The sequence below is a fragment of the Tetrao urogallus genome, assembly GCF_951394365.1.
Source record: "Tetrao urogallus genome assembly, chromosome: 12".
NCBI classification, from domain to species: Eukaryota; Metazoa; Chordata; class Aves; order Galliformes; family Phasianidae; genus Tetrao; species Tetrao urogallus.
The window spans coordinates 16,130,327-16,148,122 of NC_136825.1; the positions used below are offsets into that span (position 1 = coordinate 16,130,327).

Here is a 17,796-nt window from a genome sequence, read left to right on the forward strand (position 1 = left end):
TTCTACCAGGATACCTTCCTATGACTACATGGCATAGCACTCAGGACCTCAGAAATTATTATAAGGGTACATCAAAATGATTTCCACATGAGACCTTCTTTGTCAAAAAACAGATTAAACTCTTTTCTTGTTTTGTTCTTAGTTGCTTTAATTAACACTAAGAATTGAGATGTGGGCAAGGTTAAGTGAATTTCCTGAACTCACCCAGCATGTCATTGATAGAGCTCAGAATTTAACCCACTGCTCTCCAGTTACATCAAAAGCCAAGACAAAACTATGATGGTTCTTTTAATAACACTTTGAAATAATACTTAGACAAACTGCATTCTATATAAAATAACTTTTTGGAAAAAAAATAATTCTTCCATTGCTGTTACCTCAAATCAGCCACTCGCACATAGTGTTTAACAAAGTTGATCAGTCTGATGTCTAGGGTAAGCCTCATAACAACAGAAAATAAAGAACAAACCAGGCAGCAAAGAGCATGTTCTGAAAAGCACGTTTTCCTTAGTGTTAAAGACACAGGCACCATACACAAATTACTCAAAATTCATCTTTATAATCTGCAAAATAATAGCACTTGTAAAAAGAAGAAAAATCCATTTTGATGCCTCTCTCAGCTGAGTTGCAAAGAATTCTGAATAGAAGGACTTCAAGGTGCATTTCTCTTCATTCTACAAGTCACTATAATAAAAAATGTAATGATAACATTCAAATTCATAGTCAACCCTGGACCTTTTGCTTAGACAGACAGACAAAGACAACAGACACAGCTAGGTGCAGTGTCTCAAATGGCATCACAGCACATTCAGACAGGACTGGAAGCTAAGGCCTTCTCACCTGGACACAGCCACCCTTCTTTATAAGACTTCATTAGACTTTTTTGCTCTTCAGAATCTTTCTCAAAGCTATTCCCTTGTATTAATTATGATCATTCACGACCTCTGTTACGGATGCAGCACTGCATTACATAGTAGAACACCCAGCATCCCTCTGTTCACTCTTGCAGAAGTATCACCTGATGTGGAACCCGGACCAGGGCCAGGACCAGGGCCAGGACCACGTCCCACCCTTGGACCTGTCACTCCAGAGCTCTGCAAGCACGACATTGTATTTGATGGAGTCGCACAAATTAGAGGAGAAATATTTTTCTTCAAAGACAGGTAAGTGAGATAAATTGCTTACTGATGGCATCTGAAGTATCAGAGTTGATCAGAGTCTAGGAAGTTATAATTAAGTACACATTTATTTCTTCTGTATGCTCAGAGATAGCAACATGTCCTCATCAACTCCTAGGAGAAAGAAATGGCACATTCTCTTGTTATGATTAGATAATGCAGCCTCCTGCACACTGCTGGCTCACTGTCAGACCAGTGTTCACCAGGACTTCGCCTCACCAGAAAGTAGTGGTGCTTGGGGCTGTTACACCTTCCAGTGTGCAGGGCTTCCCAGCCCATTGTGTAACTGCATGAGGACCTGTCAGCCTGCTTCTGCTGCTTGTTGAGGTTCCCCTGGATGGCAGCTCCAGGTAGCCCTCTCAGTTTTCTACCACCAGCACGCTTTCTGAGGACACGCTGTCCCTTCATCTAGGCCATTAACAAAGATGCTGAACAGTGCTAGATCCAGTACTGTCCCTTGAGGTACACCCGCAGCGACTGACCTCCAAACAGACATCATACCACTGATCACACCCTCCAGGGCCTGCTCTTCAGCCAGTCTTCAGTCCACCTCACTGACTGCTTACCTAGCTCATGCTTCACCAGCTTCTTTATGAGAATCTTAACAGAGACAGTGCCAAAAACCTTTATGGAGTCTCTTCCCCCCATTCACCATGCCAGTCATTTCATCACAGAAGGTTGGTCCATGCTGACTACTCCCAGTCACCTTCATGTCCAAAAGGTTGTTTGTAATTACAGCCAAATGAGGTAGCTCACATGAGCAATGATTTTGAAATAAATTCATCTTCTCTTAGAGCTACTCTCAAAGAACTTTGAGATTCTGGAACTTTCAACCTCAATTGTTTTAATGATTTTTAAATGATTTTTAACTTATGGCTTCTGTCTGCACTGGGAATATTCATGCCAAGCTGGGGTGGTACTAGTCATAACCAAAACCTGAGCAAAATGCAAGTTTACCTCAAGAAAAAAAGATCTTGTTCTTATGGTATCTTCAGCCCAACTTTACAGACTGGAGAGCTAAAATTAATCTTGGTGTCTCTGCAGGCTTCTACAGAGTTGCAACCAGGTCAAAAGTGTCAAGGAGCTGGGAAACATATCCCAACTTCTAAATGTTTACACAATATCTGACCCCCCTCCCACATCTGAAGAGATTTCCCATTCTGTAATGTTAATCACAAAATTAGCAATGGAAGAGATGCATTATGCAGACTATTACCTGCCAAAAAAGGATTCACTCCCTATAAAACATTTCTGAATGTTTCTACAAGGATAGTAACTCAGCACTGGAAATCCCATTACTTTCAGCTGAGTACAGTTGTGGAGGCACTATCCTTCCTTATTTCATTCCACATAATCTGCACTCCAGAGAAAAGATTCAAATCTGATTCCGGGAACATTTCCAATCTGAACACGTCTCAACAGAACTCTATCCAGAACTGGTGACAATAATCTGCAATGCCTCCTCTCTCACAGAGACAATGTTTAAGCAAAACTTGAGTGTAGGCATTACAATGGCCTGGTCCAAAGAGGGTCTGTTTTTCTCCCATGTGCACATAGACACAGTTATGGAAATCTGCCAGCAAAACTGTCCTTGGATGGTTTAGTCCAAAGTCATTAAATAATACTGTTATGTGGCACACAGCTGCCATAATTACACATCAAAGACACTGATGATTAGAACAGGCTTCATGAGTGCAAAGGCTCCACAGCAGAAGACACAAGAGGCCTTTTTGGTCCAAAAGAACAAATTCCTGATATGTGGCAGGAAAACGAGGCAGCTGCACAGCTGCAGCTTCCACTGCCTTTGCCAGGCCCTGTATTACCCAGCTGCTCAGCAATGAAGAGCATCTCCTAAAGACTATGAGACTTGGCATCACCGCGCTTGAAATACTCTAAAGCTCTACTTTCCCTTCCATAAATCAATGCCTGGTTGATTCATTCATCCTCAGTTGCTGAGAACATTCTTCCAAAGCAACCAAAGATCTAGGACTGTGTATTTTCAGTGTGTATGCTCAAATCAAACATCATTTCCTTGCATATATAAACATACAAGTATCTCAGACCAACACACTGAAACTCACATTTTCTTTGCTCCTTGACAGATTGTCAACAAATCAAAAATAACCTTTACTGAATGCTTTCAGTTTCAGCAATGCAGAGGCTGTGATTATGTCATTGTAACTGGGAATTATTAATGTTCCCCATTTGTATTACAACTACTATAAGCAAAAAGGATTTGTTCATTACATCCAGGGGGCTGAGTGCAATACCTTCTGTACTGAGCAGACTCTTGCAGCTGCAGGCTCCTTACAAGCCAGTCATCTGTAATGGCTAGAAATAGCCCCTGCTTGGCCAAGAAATGGTCCCACTCTACCAACAGGCCAGCTTCACAGAAAGCCAGCTTCACAGAAAGCCAGCTCTGGACCCTTCCTCCAGTAAGCTACAGAGCTGGCCTCAGCACCATAGCCTAACAAGTTTGCCAAAAAAAAGTGTTCCCTTCTGTTAGCATACTGAGAGAGCTAAAGTATTCACCTCAGCTCAGTGCTTTCAAAAACAAAAACACATTCTCAGAGCAGTAATAATCCTTACAAGTTCCACAGCATCCTTTGGCTCACCTGTGGGCTTTGGCTTTCAGCAAGGACCTCCACCTCACTTCTGCTGTTGTGAAGCAGTAACCACACAAGGCTTGATTCAGCAAAGAACAATTTTAAATCAATTTCTAAATCAGCAGAGCAATTCACTACTCTTTGTAATCTGAACAAAATAGAAGCATTTTGCATTCAGACCCAGTTGGTCAAAGAACTATGCAAATACAAGACAGTCTGTTCATCTGCCTCACTCCTGATCTAACATTCAGCAAAAGCAGACAATTGTTTAATTGTTTTGCTCTGGAACAGATTTGCCTGTCAGTCTTACGGCTTTCAAAATATCGGGCAAGCAACATTATGATTCACTTTTGGAATTCAAAAAACAAAATGTCTCTTTTGTCATGTGACTTCTATGATTCCCAAAAATGATCCCAGCTCTCACATAGCCGTAAGGGGCAAGTAGCAAAAAAGGAGATCAGATCAGATGAATTCTTTCAAAAAATAATTTTTCCTTTTCCTTCAAATCGCATCTCAAACCAAATAAACAAATGGGAATACACAGAGAACCACTGAGCCTTTCACTGGGACAGTATTTTCAAAGCAACCAGAATGTTTGACTACAACCCGCCAATTTGGTCTCTCTATATAACTGCATATAATAGTAACAGTACAAGTAATGATGGCAAATATTGTGTTACAGTAGAATGTAAAATACTGAGCATAAAGAAGTATGAAATGTCTATATATCTAATATTAAAATTTAACATGAATTAATTTAAACATTTCACAATTTTCAAAGAGAAATGAGAAAGCCAAAGAAGTATTTCCACCATTTCCTCAATAAGAGGAGTAGAAATAAAAACACTTCTTACTCAATCCAAAAACAAAAGGAAATACAACTTCGACCAAGTTTCCCTTTCCAAGAGAAAACCTCACCATTCCAACGAGTCCCTCAAAATGTGTGCTTTAAGAAAAGCTCCTGTGTTCAAGTCTCCATTGGCTCTAAAAAGTTTGGAACTCGTGCAGATAGCAATTATTAGTGCTGACTCAGCCATAAATCAGAATTAGACTAAGAATCCTATAACCTGCATTCTTAAAGGAGCTACTTTTATGAATGCAGTGTTGGAAAGATTTGTTATGTGGATTTTCATTTTATATCATATTAGATCTAATTTTCTGTCTAAAACAAGATGCACAAAATACATTTTATCATTACCTTTTACAGTATTTTACATGCACTTTAAAACTGTCCTAAGAGTAATTAAACACCTTGTTTTTCTCCTCTTTTCTAAACAGAAGATTATGAGATATGCTGATATATTTTTGTATACACTAAAAATACATCTGTGCTTGCAAAATGAGATTGAATTGACTTATTACTACATTAATTATTAGTACCATATGTGTGATTTAATTAATATATATTTTTAATGGAGAGAGAAAAAACAATGCACTTTGCCAGCTGCACTGTTCCTCATTTCAAACATTATCTTAATTCAGTACATGGCAACTAATTATACTTGCAGATGCATTTCAAAATGATTTATTTGTCCTAGCTAATACTGTTTGTTCACAGTCAAATGTCTGTTAATAAAAACACAGGAATTTATCACACGCATTTAGGAGTGATTCTCCAAGTTTTGGATTAAAATATATAAATAAATCACTTTCAGCTCCTAGGGTTCTGAAAGGTTTAATTATTCTGGTTAGGAATGGGTAATGATAACTTATTCTCTGCAAAAAAATCGTATGCCAGTAGCACCTTGATCTTTGGCAACAAAATAATAGCGAAAGCTGCTTGACCTGAGAATTTCATAGCGACAGGCTTGGGGCAAGAATGATTCCACAAGCCTGCTGATTCTTCATTTTATGACAATGGCAAAACTTCTATTTTGCTGAGGAAAAAAGCTGCTTGTTCTGTGGAGGAGGAAATGGCAGTGCCATTTTGAGTACCAAAGGCCCTCAGCATAAAGCTTTGCCATTTGAAGATAATTACAGCTTTTTAAAGTTTAACTCAAACGGTGATCCTACTTACACAGAAAATATCCAATAAATTATCCTCTGCATTTCTCTAATGAGCATTTTTAGAGCTAGCAGTTTCTTTTACTGCCAAGCTCACTTCCAAGCAGACTGATACATCACTGATAAATTTGAACCTCTAGTCACTACAATAGTAATTGCAAGAGCAATCCATGGAACGCCGATCTCTGCTTTTGTCAAATGCTCATCCATCTGCTCCACACACAACAGCAGGAGAGCTCTAATAGTTTAAATGCTCTGTAAATGAGTTTATTTGTATAATCAAAGCACAGAATACATTTTGTTCTGATGCAAAAAGCAACATGTACTCCAAAGCAATCAGCATAAGCAATGTAGTCTGCAGTCCAGCTTGCAACTTATTATGCAACTGTTTTAGCAATACATTTCTAAATGATTTGGTTTTGCAGCCACTGCAGGAAAGCAATTATAAGTGTGTGCTGCTGCTAACGTGTGTGCATGTACGTGTATACATGCACATGTGGCCTTTGCCAGAAATGATGAGAAACAGATGTGCTGGTGAATTAGTTCATTGTAAACCTCGTACTATTCTGTGTTCTGCTCAGATTCATGTGGAGGACTGTAAACCCTCGAGGAAAACCCACAGGTCCTCTTCTTGTTGCTACGTTCTGGCCTGATCTACCAGAGAAAATCGATGCTGTCTACGAGTCCCCTCAGGATGAGAAGGCTATATTTTTCGCAGGTACTGCTTTTAGTTTTAAAATATAATTACGCATTTGCATAAATGCTGCATTGAAGTTCAGGTTCCTCTGAGTTGTAACTGGGCCAGGGAACAGCCTGCTGAGAGTAAGCATAGCCAGCGGGTATGGATGGCAGATATCAAATATCCTGTGCTGAGGACATCGCAACAAAAGCTGCATCTGAAAGGCTCCGAACAGCATACAGCCCCCATTACAGCAAAAGGGAGCCAGCAGCACCCAGAAAGAAGCATTCAACAATAAGCAGGACTAAACCACAGTTATTGCTTCATACACAAAGCCACCCAACGACCATTCCTATGTTTTCTTTCTGTTTCCTCTCATGATAAGCTATTGTCTCTGTGCATGTTGCTTGGGAATATTACATCTTTTGTTCCCATGCTTCTCCTCCTCTTCTCCTTTGCCAAACACTGACTTCTACTCTGGCATCCAAGGATCTGCCTTGGTGGCTCACCAGCAGAGGACAAAGGGGCCGTGCTCGCTGCCTGCACCAGAGGAGGAGATCAGGCAGCACTGCAGCACTGCTCTGGCCATCTGGAGTCACACGTATGGTTCAGCTGTACCAGCCAACTTAGCAGAGCTGGGAGGCTCTATGAAAAACTGAGCCAGCAAAAACTAGGCTCCAGTATCTACCAAAAACATGACTAAACATCTCCAAACATATAAAAACCACATGGCCCACGCTCCTGTACATTTTCTGTACGGGACGGAAAAGAGTAATGGTAATCTATTCCATATATCTCAAAGGCTATTTCCTTTAGTTTACATGAGAGAAAAAAAGCTTTAAGATGTTTTATTTCAGCCAAGTCAAAACGCTTTAAAAGTTGGGTATACTACACATAACCCTATTACATGTGCATCTCTCTCCCTTTCACTATATTTTCCAGGAAAAGAAATATAACTAACCTGCTTTAAATAAGAACTCTTGAGACCATCAAAGACTGGTTTGAAAGTGGCCTGTAACTTAACTATCTCAAAATGCTTGTGAGTGAGACCCTCCTTTGCTTCTGAAGTGGCAACTGCTCAGGAGCTCAAGTGCTACACTTCATAGTTTTCTTATATTAAATACTTTCCTTCCCACTATCTGTATCACAGAATCCAGGAAATCTCCTTTCATGAACCAGTCTTTCCATGGCTTTCAGTGAATCTTATTAGGTATTTACTAAGTTACAAATCTATGTAAGGAATGTAGAAATAGACCTCTTCCACCACAACGTATTTGGAGAGAAATTAGAAAGTGTCATATGACAAAAAAGACAACACAAATATGAATTCTGGGCAAAAACCTCCTGGTAACAGCTCAATAAAGTTGCTGAAGAAAACAAACCAAGGAGACAAATTGCTGAATAAAACAAACAGGATGAGCATGAGTTTCTGCATTTGATCCATGTTGATCCAAGTCTGGTTAACAGTGTGTGATAACACAGATTACCATATAGTAACTATTTGTTTTACAACACTCCAACTATACTTTTTTTTTCTTTCTTTCTTTTTAAGGAGCTGTACATCTGGCAATCTCTTTGGCTCAGAGCTCAGAAAAATGAAACAGACAAGAAATAGGAAGCAAAAGCACACTGAAATGATACATTTTACTGAGAGGCAAAAACAGAAATTGTGATCTCAGTACATCTGCACTCTAATTTAGTACTCTAATTGACTTTAATTTTTTCTGTCGCAGACAGAAAAATACTACAAAGACTAGTAGTACAATTAGCACAATGAAAACTGCCATATCCAAGTATAAAAGAAGAAATATTCCTATGTACCTTATTAAAAGCAGTTTGTTTTTTCCCTTTCTTAGGAAATGAGTACTGGGTTTATACAGCCAGCAACCTGGATAGGGGCTATCCAAAGAAACTCACCAGCCTGGGACTACCCCCCGATGTGCAACGCGTTGATGCAGTCTTCAACTGGGGCAGAAACAAGAAGACATATATTTTCTCTGGAGACAGATACTGGAAGTAAGAGACATGGAAGGGGTGGTATGCTGTTAGACAAAACTGTATCTCTAGTGTTGAATGCACATTCAGGTTTGGGAGGCAAGAATTAAGCTGATCGTTTTCATCCCTGGCCAACTCAAAATGAGGGCTGCTGGGACAGCACTGACAGTGGAGTTGAGCAAGGGTGGTGAGAGAGGATGCTGACCTGAGAGATATGGCCAAGAGAGAGCTTCCTTATGGTAGCAGTAGGTTAGCATGTAATTGAGCTAACAGCTTCCAAGAGATCTGAGTGTCCATATCAGTCTGCCCCCCACTAACAACTTATCCCCCTCAAGCCCTGTGTCTGACCAGTCACTCCGGTCAGTCCCAGCTCTTAAGAGGGGCACAATGTCTCCACAGTCAGTCCAAATCTGGTGGGAGAGAGCTCTGAAAGGACTTCCTAAACACTGGGGTGATCATCAGCCACCTGAAACTAAAAACTGGATTGCCTTCGAAATTCTTGCACTAAGCCAAAAGGTTTGAAGGCGCTGCATGCGAAAGAAACAACAACCTGTGACTAATAAAACACGCTGCAGATGACTGCAGGCCCATTGGCAGTTGATGTACCAGTCACTAATGCATCTGTCTACTAATAGAATTGGCACTGAGGAGATCTGAACAAACCGCAAAAAGTCTGTTAGTACTTTGGGAAAAATCTAGGCTTCTATTTGTTTTGACCATCTTTGCCATCTTTTTCATGTTTCCAGTACATCTCAGGGAAGCTCTGTTGCAAGTAAGACCACAAATATTCACAAAAGTCTTTACATGTATATTTGGGGTAGGTCTCCTGTTCAAAAGACTGTCTAAGATGCAAAATATGATGTAACTATCAACTAAGCTCTTATGCCATTTTATTATCAAAAGAATTCTTGGATTGCGATGGAGACTAAACACCCTAATCAGTATGGGATCTAATTGTGTTAGTATAACCATCAACAATTTCACCAGAGGCTTCATGTTTTAGGTAAGTAAGGCTAGCAAGGGCCTATTTCTAAGGAAGGAAACAAGATGCATGGACTTGCCTAAGGTTATACAGCAACCTGGGTATTGAACTACATTTATCTAAGTATGTAAGTATTTCAGGGCGCCCAGACTGCAATCGAGCTGGCCAGTAACCTGCTGCAAAAACACACTGTGCAGGAAAGATATCAGACAGAGATGAGGAAAGAAATGTCTTCAAAATGTGCAAAGATTAATGTGTTTGAAATAGACATCCTAGATTGTGCCTGACAAAGTGTGTACTAAATGTATTCAACAGAATGTCAGTATCTTAATCACTAGGAAGATGTGGCACAAAAGATCATTTTAAAAAGCAGACACTTTGGTGCTTTGAGGAACTGGGTGCTGCCCATCAGAACAGGGTGAGACCAGAACAGAAACACTAACTTCAACATTCACTATCAGAGATCTCTTCCTGAAACAGGACTTCACTCTAGGAATGCAACCATTAAGCAAAGGGCAGAACGTTGAACCACTCATAAACTGACAACATAGAGAAAAGTTACAAAACAGAAACGTTAACCATGAAAAGATTCACAAGATAGGAGTCCTTTCTGAGACACAATCTATATAAAAATATAAAAGAAAGTATAACAGAGTCCATTTTCCATAAACATTAATTTCATATTATCATCAAATTGGAGTACTGTCTTTTTTATAGCCTATTGGCTGGGGATTCCCGTAAGTAAATAACATATTTCACAACTGCCCATTAATCATAACATTATGACAGAGCACTGGAACAGGTTGCCCAGAGAGGCTGTGGAATCTCTTTCCACAGAGATTCAAAACCTGTCTGGATGTCCACCTGTGCAACCTACTGTAAGGAACTGCTTTAGCAGAGAGACCGGACTCAATGATCTCTTGAGATCCCTTCCAACCCCTGCAATTCCATGCCTCTGGGATTACTTCGAAGATTCTTATCCATTACCTCTAGGAAAAATGAAAACTTAAAAGCTAAAGATCTTACTCACTTTATAATGTTGCAGAGATCATCTTGTTAAATGAATTCAGGCAGTTTTAATACAGTCATTTGCAGTACTTGCAATTCCTAAAAAGAGCTACAGACAATGAGTTAGCAAAACTGCTGGTCTATATCAAACATTGTTTTGATTAACTGTACTCCAGGGCCCCCAGGTAATTCATCATTCTAGCCACAGACTGTATTCCTCTCAAAGTACCTTATCAACTGCAGTCACTGCAAAATGCATAATTTATTAAGAAATAAGAATAATCTGAGATGATCTGTATCTGTTTAAAGATGAAATCAAAATATTTGAGGAAAAAATACATCTAACAGATTCAATAACATTTGAATCTTTTTTATTTTATACAAGGACTCTGCCACAGAATCGAAATAGTGACATACCATAATACCCTCCTTGCTATTATCACGCTTGCTTTAAATGGATTTTCCTCCAGCCCCAAGCTGTTTGAGTGTTATTATAACAATATTATTGAGCAAAGTGAAGTTATGTGAGGCAGAGGAAGAGAAGCTGGCTCAGGTTCCACACCTGAAGTTTTAAAGCTACGTAGCAATAACTGGATTTTCTTTAAATATCCAAAGAAAACACAGGAAGTAATTTAAATTAATTGCACAAATCATTTTTAACCAAGATGCTGCTCATTTGTAGCAGCGTACCATGGGATACAAACCAAGTACCTCCAGGTGGTAATGAGGGAAAGGTGACCAAAAACAGAAAGATCATACACACCATACACACTTTCCTCCCTCCAGTGTTAGCCACAGACAACCTCTCTGAAATCTGCTGGGTTTGAAGAGATGCTGCTAGAGTGACTGAGGCTTCGTATGCATTGGAAGCCAAACTACATCCTGTGTCACTGCTCCCTGAGGCAACTCCACCTTTCAAACTCAGCACCGACTCCAAACTTTAAGTCAGAAAAAGGGGGAAGCACCTTCTGCAGAACCCCTGATCATCTGCAGCTGCAGATACATGCAGGCCCACTCACTTCTGCAGGACTTCAGCTACAAGATTTATTGAAGTTGTGTGGATTTGCTTCAGATGAGGTTTTATCTTCAAAGCACAGTGTGAAAACCATTGTGTTTTTCAAAGAGATGAATATATTTTTTAACATGGCTTTTATCTACTGACTGTCACAAAGAGAAAAAGAACTGTGTGAAAATAATAGAGTTTTTAAATGAAAAGTTAAGGAAGGTAATTTGTAATTTAGTAACAATCCATCAATCAAGTGGTGTACAAGCATAAAATTTCAAGTAGGATTGTTTTTAAACCCACATTAAAACCTGCACATATTGGTTGCTGCTTGAAAAGCCGTCTTCCCTGGAATTTGGCATTTTGAAGCTATGCTTGTGAAAAATGTTTTGCTAAGCAAAGTCTCAGTTCAGTGAGAGCTGCGTTTCCAGAAGAAGAGATTTCACAGGGTGTAACGTTTATCAGGAGTAAGGACAATGAAATGGAAATAGTGTTACAATCTCAGTTATCATTTCCATTGGATTGCTTTGCACAGTCACAGGAGGACTCCCTGCAAAATTAAGTTACATTTCTACACTAAGTACAGATCTGTAAAATTCCTACATTAAGTACAGATTTGTAATGTATGAATATAATTCACTTCAGGTACAATGAAGAGAAGAAAAAAATGGAGCTTGCATCCCCAAAATTCATTGCGGATTCTTGGAACGGAGTTCCAGATAACCTCGATGCTGTCCTGGGTCTCACTGACAGCGGTAAGCTATCGTCTTATTTAAGTCACTAACTCTTTTATTGGCCTCCTGTGACATTACTGGATACTTCAATTTCTTGTGGTCCATAAATAAGAGCCAAATTGCCATTCAGATTTGCAGGCTTCTAATTCAAACTTTATATTTTTCCACTGAACATCAGTTGATAACTACATCCTACTGATCACAGCTTAAGCTTTTTGAAATGAAACATTTACAGAACACAACTTCCCCTGGAATTTTTTTATCCAAACAAGTAATAATAGTTTCCCTAATATCTCTTTTAACAAAGCTTACTTAATTTCAATTTAATCAATTTCTATCAGTTACTTCCATTACACTGAATACTGTGCAAATATTAACAAGGCAAGAAACAGCCTTTAGGAGAATTTTACCCCTATTCTTTCCTTCTATTTTCTTAACAATAGTAACAGCCATAATAAGGCCATATATGACTTGTTCAGGTGCTTTCCATCCATATGCTGTTTTGACCTAGAAACCTCCTACACAAATGTCAGGCTGTTACATAAATGAAGAGCTACCCATAATGGAGTCACTTTGAAAAACTAAAGAAAACCTGCATTTGAATCTGTGACAATTGGACATCAATTTTGGCATGGGGAAAAGCAGCTTGCAGGAGAACTCTTTATCTCTTATAGCTTGAGAACAAATAAGTGGCTTCTGCCTTCCAGCACCTAAGGCACAGGATGTCTTATTGCCAAAGGCCACGATCAGGCCAGGCCCAGCTGCTTGAAAGTTTCCCAACTTCTTGACTACCCTTCAGGCATGCAGACCCAGCACCATTTCTGCATCATCCTCTTGTGGCACAGACACAACTAGAGCATGATACTCCCTTGATCACAGACACAAACAGGTGGCATTTTCCTTCCCCCACTTCCCAATCTTCATTTATTTCTTTATTTTATCCTATCAATTGCAGCCGAGAGCTTGGCCCAAGGTTTTGCATGGCCTCTTATGTTGCTCAGATAAGTGTCAATATCTGGAAGCATCACAGACCTCACGAGTTCCAACTTGATTACAGTTTCAACATCAATTTTGCCAGCAAATATTTCTGCCTGGGAAGTTCTGGCTCACAGAGTGGTTTTAAAAAACAAAATACATTTTTATTGTGTGTAAATATTTCAGGAAATAGCTCCTGTAGTTCATTAAGATTTGTGAAATTAAACAAAAAAGCTTTGATCAAAGATTTTGTGCTCTATAGTTGATTGAGTGTATCGTTCTGTTTACCTTCACAGGGTACACCTACTTTTTCAAAGACCAGTACTATCTACAAATGGAAGATAAGAGTTTGAAGATTGTTAAAATTGGCAAGATAAGTTCTGACTGGTTGGGTTGCTGAACTGTAGAATATATTAATAACCAAATATTTACTTTCTTGTTATATACCTTATCTGTAATTAGAAATAGATCTGAATGTCAATTACTGGACCAGTCTGGTACTGGCACCAAAACATTAAGTACCAGTACTGTACACATCTGATAATTTAAAAGTGTTTGCCTCCTCACCATACAAAAGATGTTTACGTATGTATTCTGGTACAGTTTTTCAGTTTTTGTGCTAGTCGTAGCAATGCTAGTAACAGAACATGCACGGTTCTTTCTTTCCCTGGTGCTTGAAGAAAGCATTGAAATCATTGGAGACTGGATCAGGCCCCTGTGTTAGATACATCTCAAATAGCCTCAAGTAAGATGTACCAGCAGTGCACTTTGATTTTTTTAATTTTTTTTTAATACAACTCTTTTATAAATAGATGGTTTGTCTTAATGTTTTTAACCCTCTTGCGAGTTTGATCATTACTTCCATTTATTTACATAATGATACAGAAAGACTGTCAAAGGCACAGGTTGCCTCGGGATTTGATTTGTATTGATGCATGATGGAATCATGGCAAGAAACTGTATTAAAGTATTGTTTTAAAGTACTTTCTATTTTAAAACCTTAGTTCAACTTAGCAATTTGCTTCCTGCACTTTGTTACTACTCTATAACTTGTCTATACAGACAGAATGACTCAGATTTTTTAAGTCAATGCATTATACACAGAAGTCAAGTATTACTGTTTACCTTGTTTTATTTTTCTGTTCTTTATAATATTGAGTTTTTGTTTGGTTAGGCTTTCTGCTTATGCATTGGGAACAGAAGGAGTTCTTTTCACATTTGATGGAATGTTTCTCATTTAAAAAAAAGTAAAAATAAATTCAGAAAACAATGTCCCAAACATGAAATGCCAACGATACAAATAAAATTAAATTACACTGCCAACACTTCTCATGGCTGTGCCTCCTTGTATCATTTGGAATTAGAAATTCAGAAATACATTACAGTGAAATAGCTATCGAGGGATGAGTAATATAGGATATAACTGTGTACTGGATTTATTTAGAAATTTAGGTTAGCTTTTCTATCACTACAAAGCCCTCTGCCTTTTCAGAACAGTTTACAGCCTATTATCCACACTCTTCCTTCTTTATCAGCAGGCTACCCCACCACAACATAGAAAGATACAATCAGAATACAAATTGTATGCATATCTTACAGTGAACATAAATTGGAGAAACAGAGACTTAAACCTTTACTCTGCACATGGAGCCAACACTGTTTGGAGCTTAACTAGCTTCATGAACACGAAGCATTTCACACAGATATAGGTTGCATCGTGCATGTGGTCAACCCAGCTCCACGGGGCTCTCTCAGTGAGAGACATTCTCAACATGTCTCTGAGTTCACTGAGATCATAAAACTGCCTAGTAATCAGCTAATAATCAGTTTATAGCTGATGTCCTCTTCACACTCAGTGCTTCCCTTTTATAACTAAAGGACTGTTTTTACTGTTGTTTTGTGGGTGGGTTTTATTGTGTTTTTCTGTTTGTCGTTTTTTCCAACTGTATTCTGAGAAGATACTGCTTCTAAACTGGTTGCATTTGCCAAATAATCTGCACTGCATACTATCCAGACATAAATCTACTTGCAGAGAACTATCACGCAGATGAACCATTACTATTTTCACCAATGCCAAAAGCAAAGATAGCTGTCTCCTGAGAATCCTTCTTCTCTGTAGCCTTCCCAATTAGTCCTGCAACACAGTCAACAGCTGTTGTTCCTTGAGCTGAAGGAAATTTTCCACCAGTTACTCCCAGGACAGGTCCAGTGCACTCAGTAGGACAGCTCCAATCCAGTGGAGTAAAGGGCAGTGGTTTAGTAACCATTCTGTCACAACACATAAAAGGCAGTGAAATGCCACAATTTAAACAGCAGTCTGAACTAAGAATCACGCGTTATATTTTGTAACTCACTAACACTATTTTTTGTTTAAGATGCATTTTCTTCCTGCTATTTTGTCATGACTTAACAGGGCAATAATTACCTGTAAATGTAAGCAATTAACAGCAACAGTGCTGTTCTGTAAATCAGAAGAAAGTACATCCTTTGGGCTGATTTTAAACAAATTAGTTCTACTTACAAGCATAAGCATGCATGTTTTTAGCAGCAAAGAGAGAATGAAAGAACATCCTTCTGAGTTTGGAAGAGGCTAAACCAACAAATGACCAGGCACTGGGTGCTGTGGGATCTCTGCAAGTGGAGAGATGTCTACCTGCAGAAGCAGTCTGCTCCAGACTGGTCATATAGAAAGCTCTGAGCACTAAGGTATTTCAAGGTAGCAAATTGTAGGAATGACAGAAATATGGAATTGAAACAATCCTCCCAAACCAACAAAAAACAGTGACTCTGAGATTGACAGAAATATAAGGGAGGGTCGAGCAGAACTGGAAGCATCTCAAAAGCTGCCAAGAAAGTTTCTGCAATAGCAGAGCTTGCCTCATGTGCTATTACTTATAATATATATCCCTCTGGCACTACCATTTAAAACACAAGTGAAAGCAAAAACGGCATACCAATATGACAGTGGGAAAAAGAAAACAACTAAATGCCAGTCAACTTCAGTAACCCGCTCAGCACAAAACTTCCTCATAAAATACACCATATTCTGTACAAAAGAAACGTATTCCTGAAATCTAAAGTATGTGTTCTTCCATGGGAGCAGTGCTGGAGATAACAACCAAGAATTCAAGATTTCAAGACTTGGGAGTTTACTTATCCATAGCCACAGTAACTGAGTGTGCAGCCATTCAACAGGACACAGCAGCTTCTGCATCAGCTTAACAAACACTAGGAAAGCTTTATCCTCACAGCCTGCTGATAGAGCCTCAGGATCATCCTTTCACCTCTTTTTGCAAATGCCCAGATTGCTGTTACACTTCTAACACTTCAGCCAACTTGCCCATGCTCAGACTAACAGACAATCAACAAACCACTCTGAGAAGATAAGAATGAAAGACTGCATGTCACTACAGTTCCATGTTTCCTCTGCTAACCCTGCTGCAGACTGTCTGCACGATGAACTGGAGGATGACAAAACAAATCTCATGAGCTTTCTGCTCTCTGTTATTGCCCAGTGCTTTCCTCTAGGTTTCTCAGAATTACTCCTGAGTGACTAACTCACTTGGACAGTTAAAAACTTCAGAATACCGCCAAAATAAACTTAAAAAATTAAGAGGATAATTCTTTTAATCTGTATTAGCCTGGAGCTTGGCAGCACGTTCCTGGAGTTATCTGGAGGTGGTCTCCTCTTCTACCAGACAGGAATTCACAGTATTAAGCTGAGTGGGCTTATTTGGGGGGTTTGTAAACACTGCTTTAACCATGGACTGCCTCACAGCCTTATTCAGTCTTCCCCATGCCCGTTACAACCACCATAACACTGCTGCCAAAAGGGCTGAAGCTAGAAAGCAGCTCTGCATTCTGTATTTGGAGACTAGACAACAATGGAGAGTGGGTGCCTTGATTGCAACAAGTTTCTGATCACTGCTAGCCAAAGAATTAGGAAATTCAACCATAGGTTTTCCACCCATTGTCACATCACAGTCAGTTAAGTCATGGAGACATTATTTCTCCTGTGGTTGAATTTATAATAGACGATTCTGGCCACTGTCTCTCTCCATTGTTCTCCTTTCCAAGTCCCTCTATTTGTCCTGCACTGGATCTCACCACAGCAGAGCCCACTGCCACAGGACAGCAGCTGACTATTGCATTAGGAAGCCAAGCCAAAGTAATTTATGCAGAGGCAAGCCTTGAGTATAGAAGGAAGAATTCATTCTGCTTTCTAACTGTGCTCTGTGCTCTAACTCTTAATCTTTTAAAGAAAGAGGGCAACTTCCCACTATTTGAGGACTATTTTTACATGGATATTATGTATTATGGATGGAAAAAAATAGGAAATTGGTAGCAGGACTGGTAGGGTCCATGCTTGATTTGCTGTATTTGTATCTTAAGTGAAACCAGAACATTATTAAATAGAGCTTTTTCATTTCAATCCCAGTACTCCCTTGGCTATCAATAAATGCTACACAGTCTACCTTTCAGTGATAGTTTGGTATAACAAAGTACCTACAACCTAAAAAGTGTTTGAGCTGGAAAGCCATGTAATCATTTAAACTATAACTTCATTTATTATATATTTCTCTTAGTAAATATACATAGGCATTTATAGAAATATTTAATATATGCAGTATT

General features: G+C 39.1%; 1 protein-coding gene across 1 annotated transcript in view; it reads left to right on the top strand.

Moving 5' to 3' along the window:
• MMP2 (matrix metallopeptidase 2) overlaps positions 1-13,564 on the top strand; it is a gene marked incomplete at both ends in the record, with an annotated part of 34,324 nt that extends 20,760 nt beyond the window's left edge. The window contains 5 exons of the mRNA XM_079541627.1: positions 1,010-1,163; positions 6,370-6,506; positions 8,324-8,483; positions 12,101-12,210; positions 13,461-13,564. Coding sequence (XP_079397753.1) covers positions 1,010-1,163; positions 6,370-6,506; positions 8,324-8,483; positions 12,101-12,210; positions 13,461-13,564 — 665 coding nt within the window. The remainder of the gene's footprint in view (positions 1-1,009; positions 1,164-6,369; positions 6,507-8,323; positions 8,484-12,100; positions 12,211-13,460) is intronic.
• Between the last annotated feature and the right edge of the window lie 4,232 nt (positions 13,565-17,796).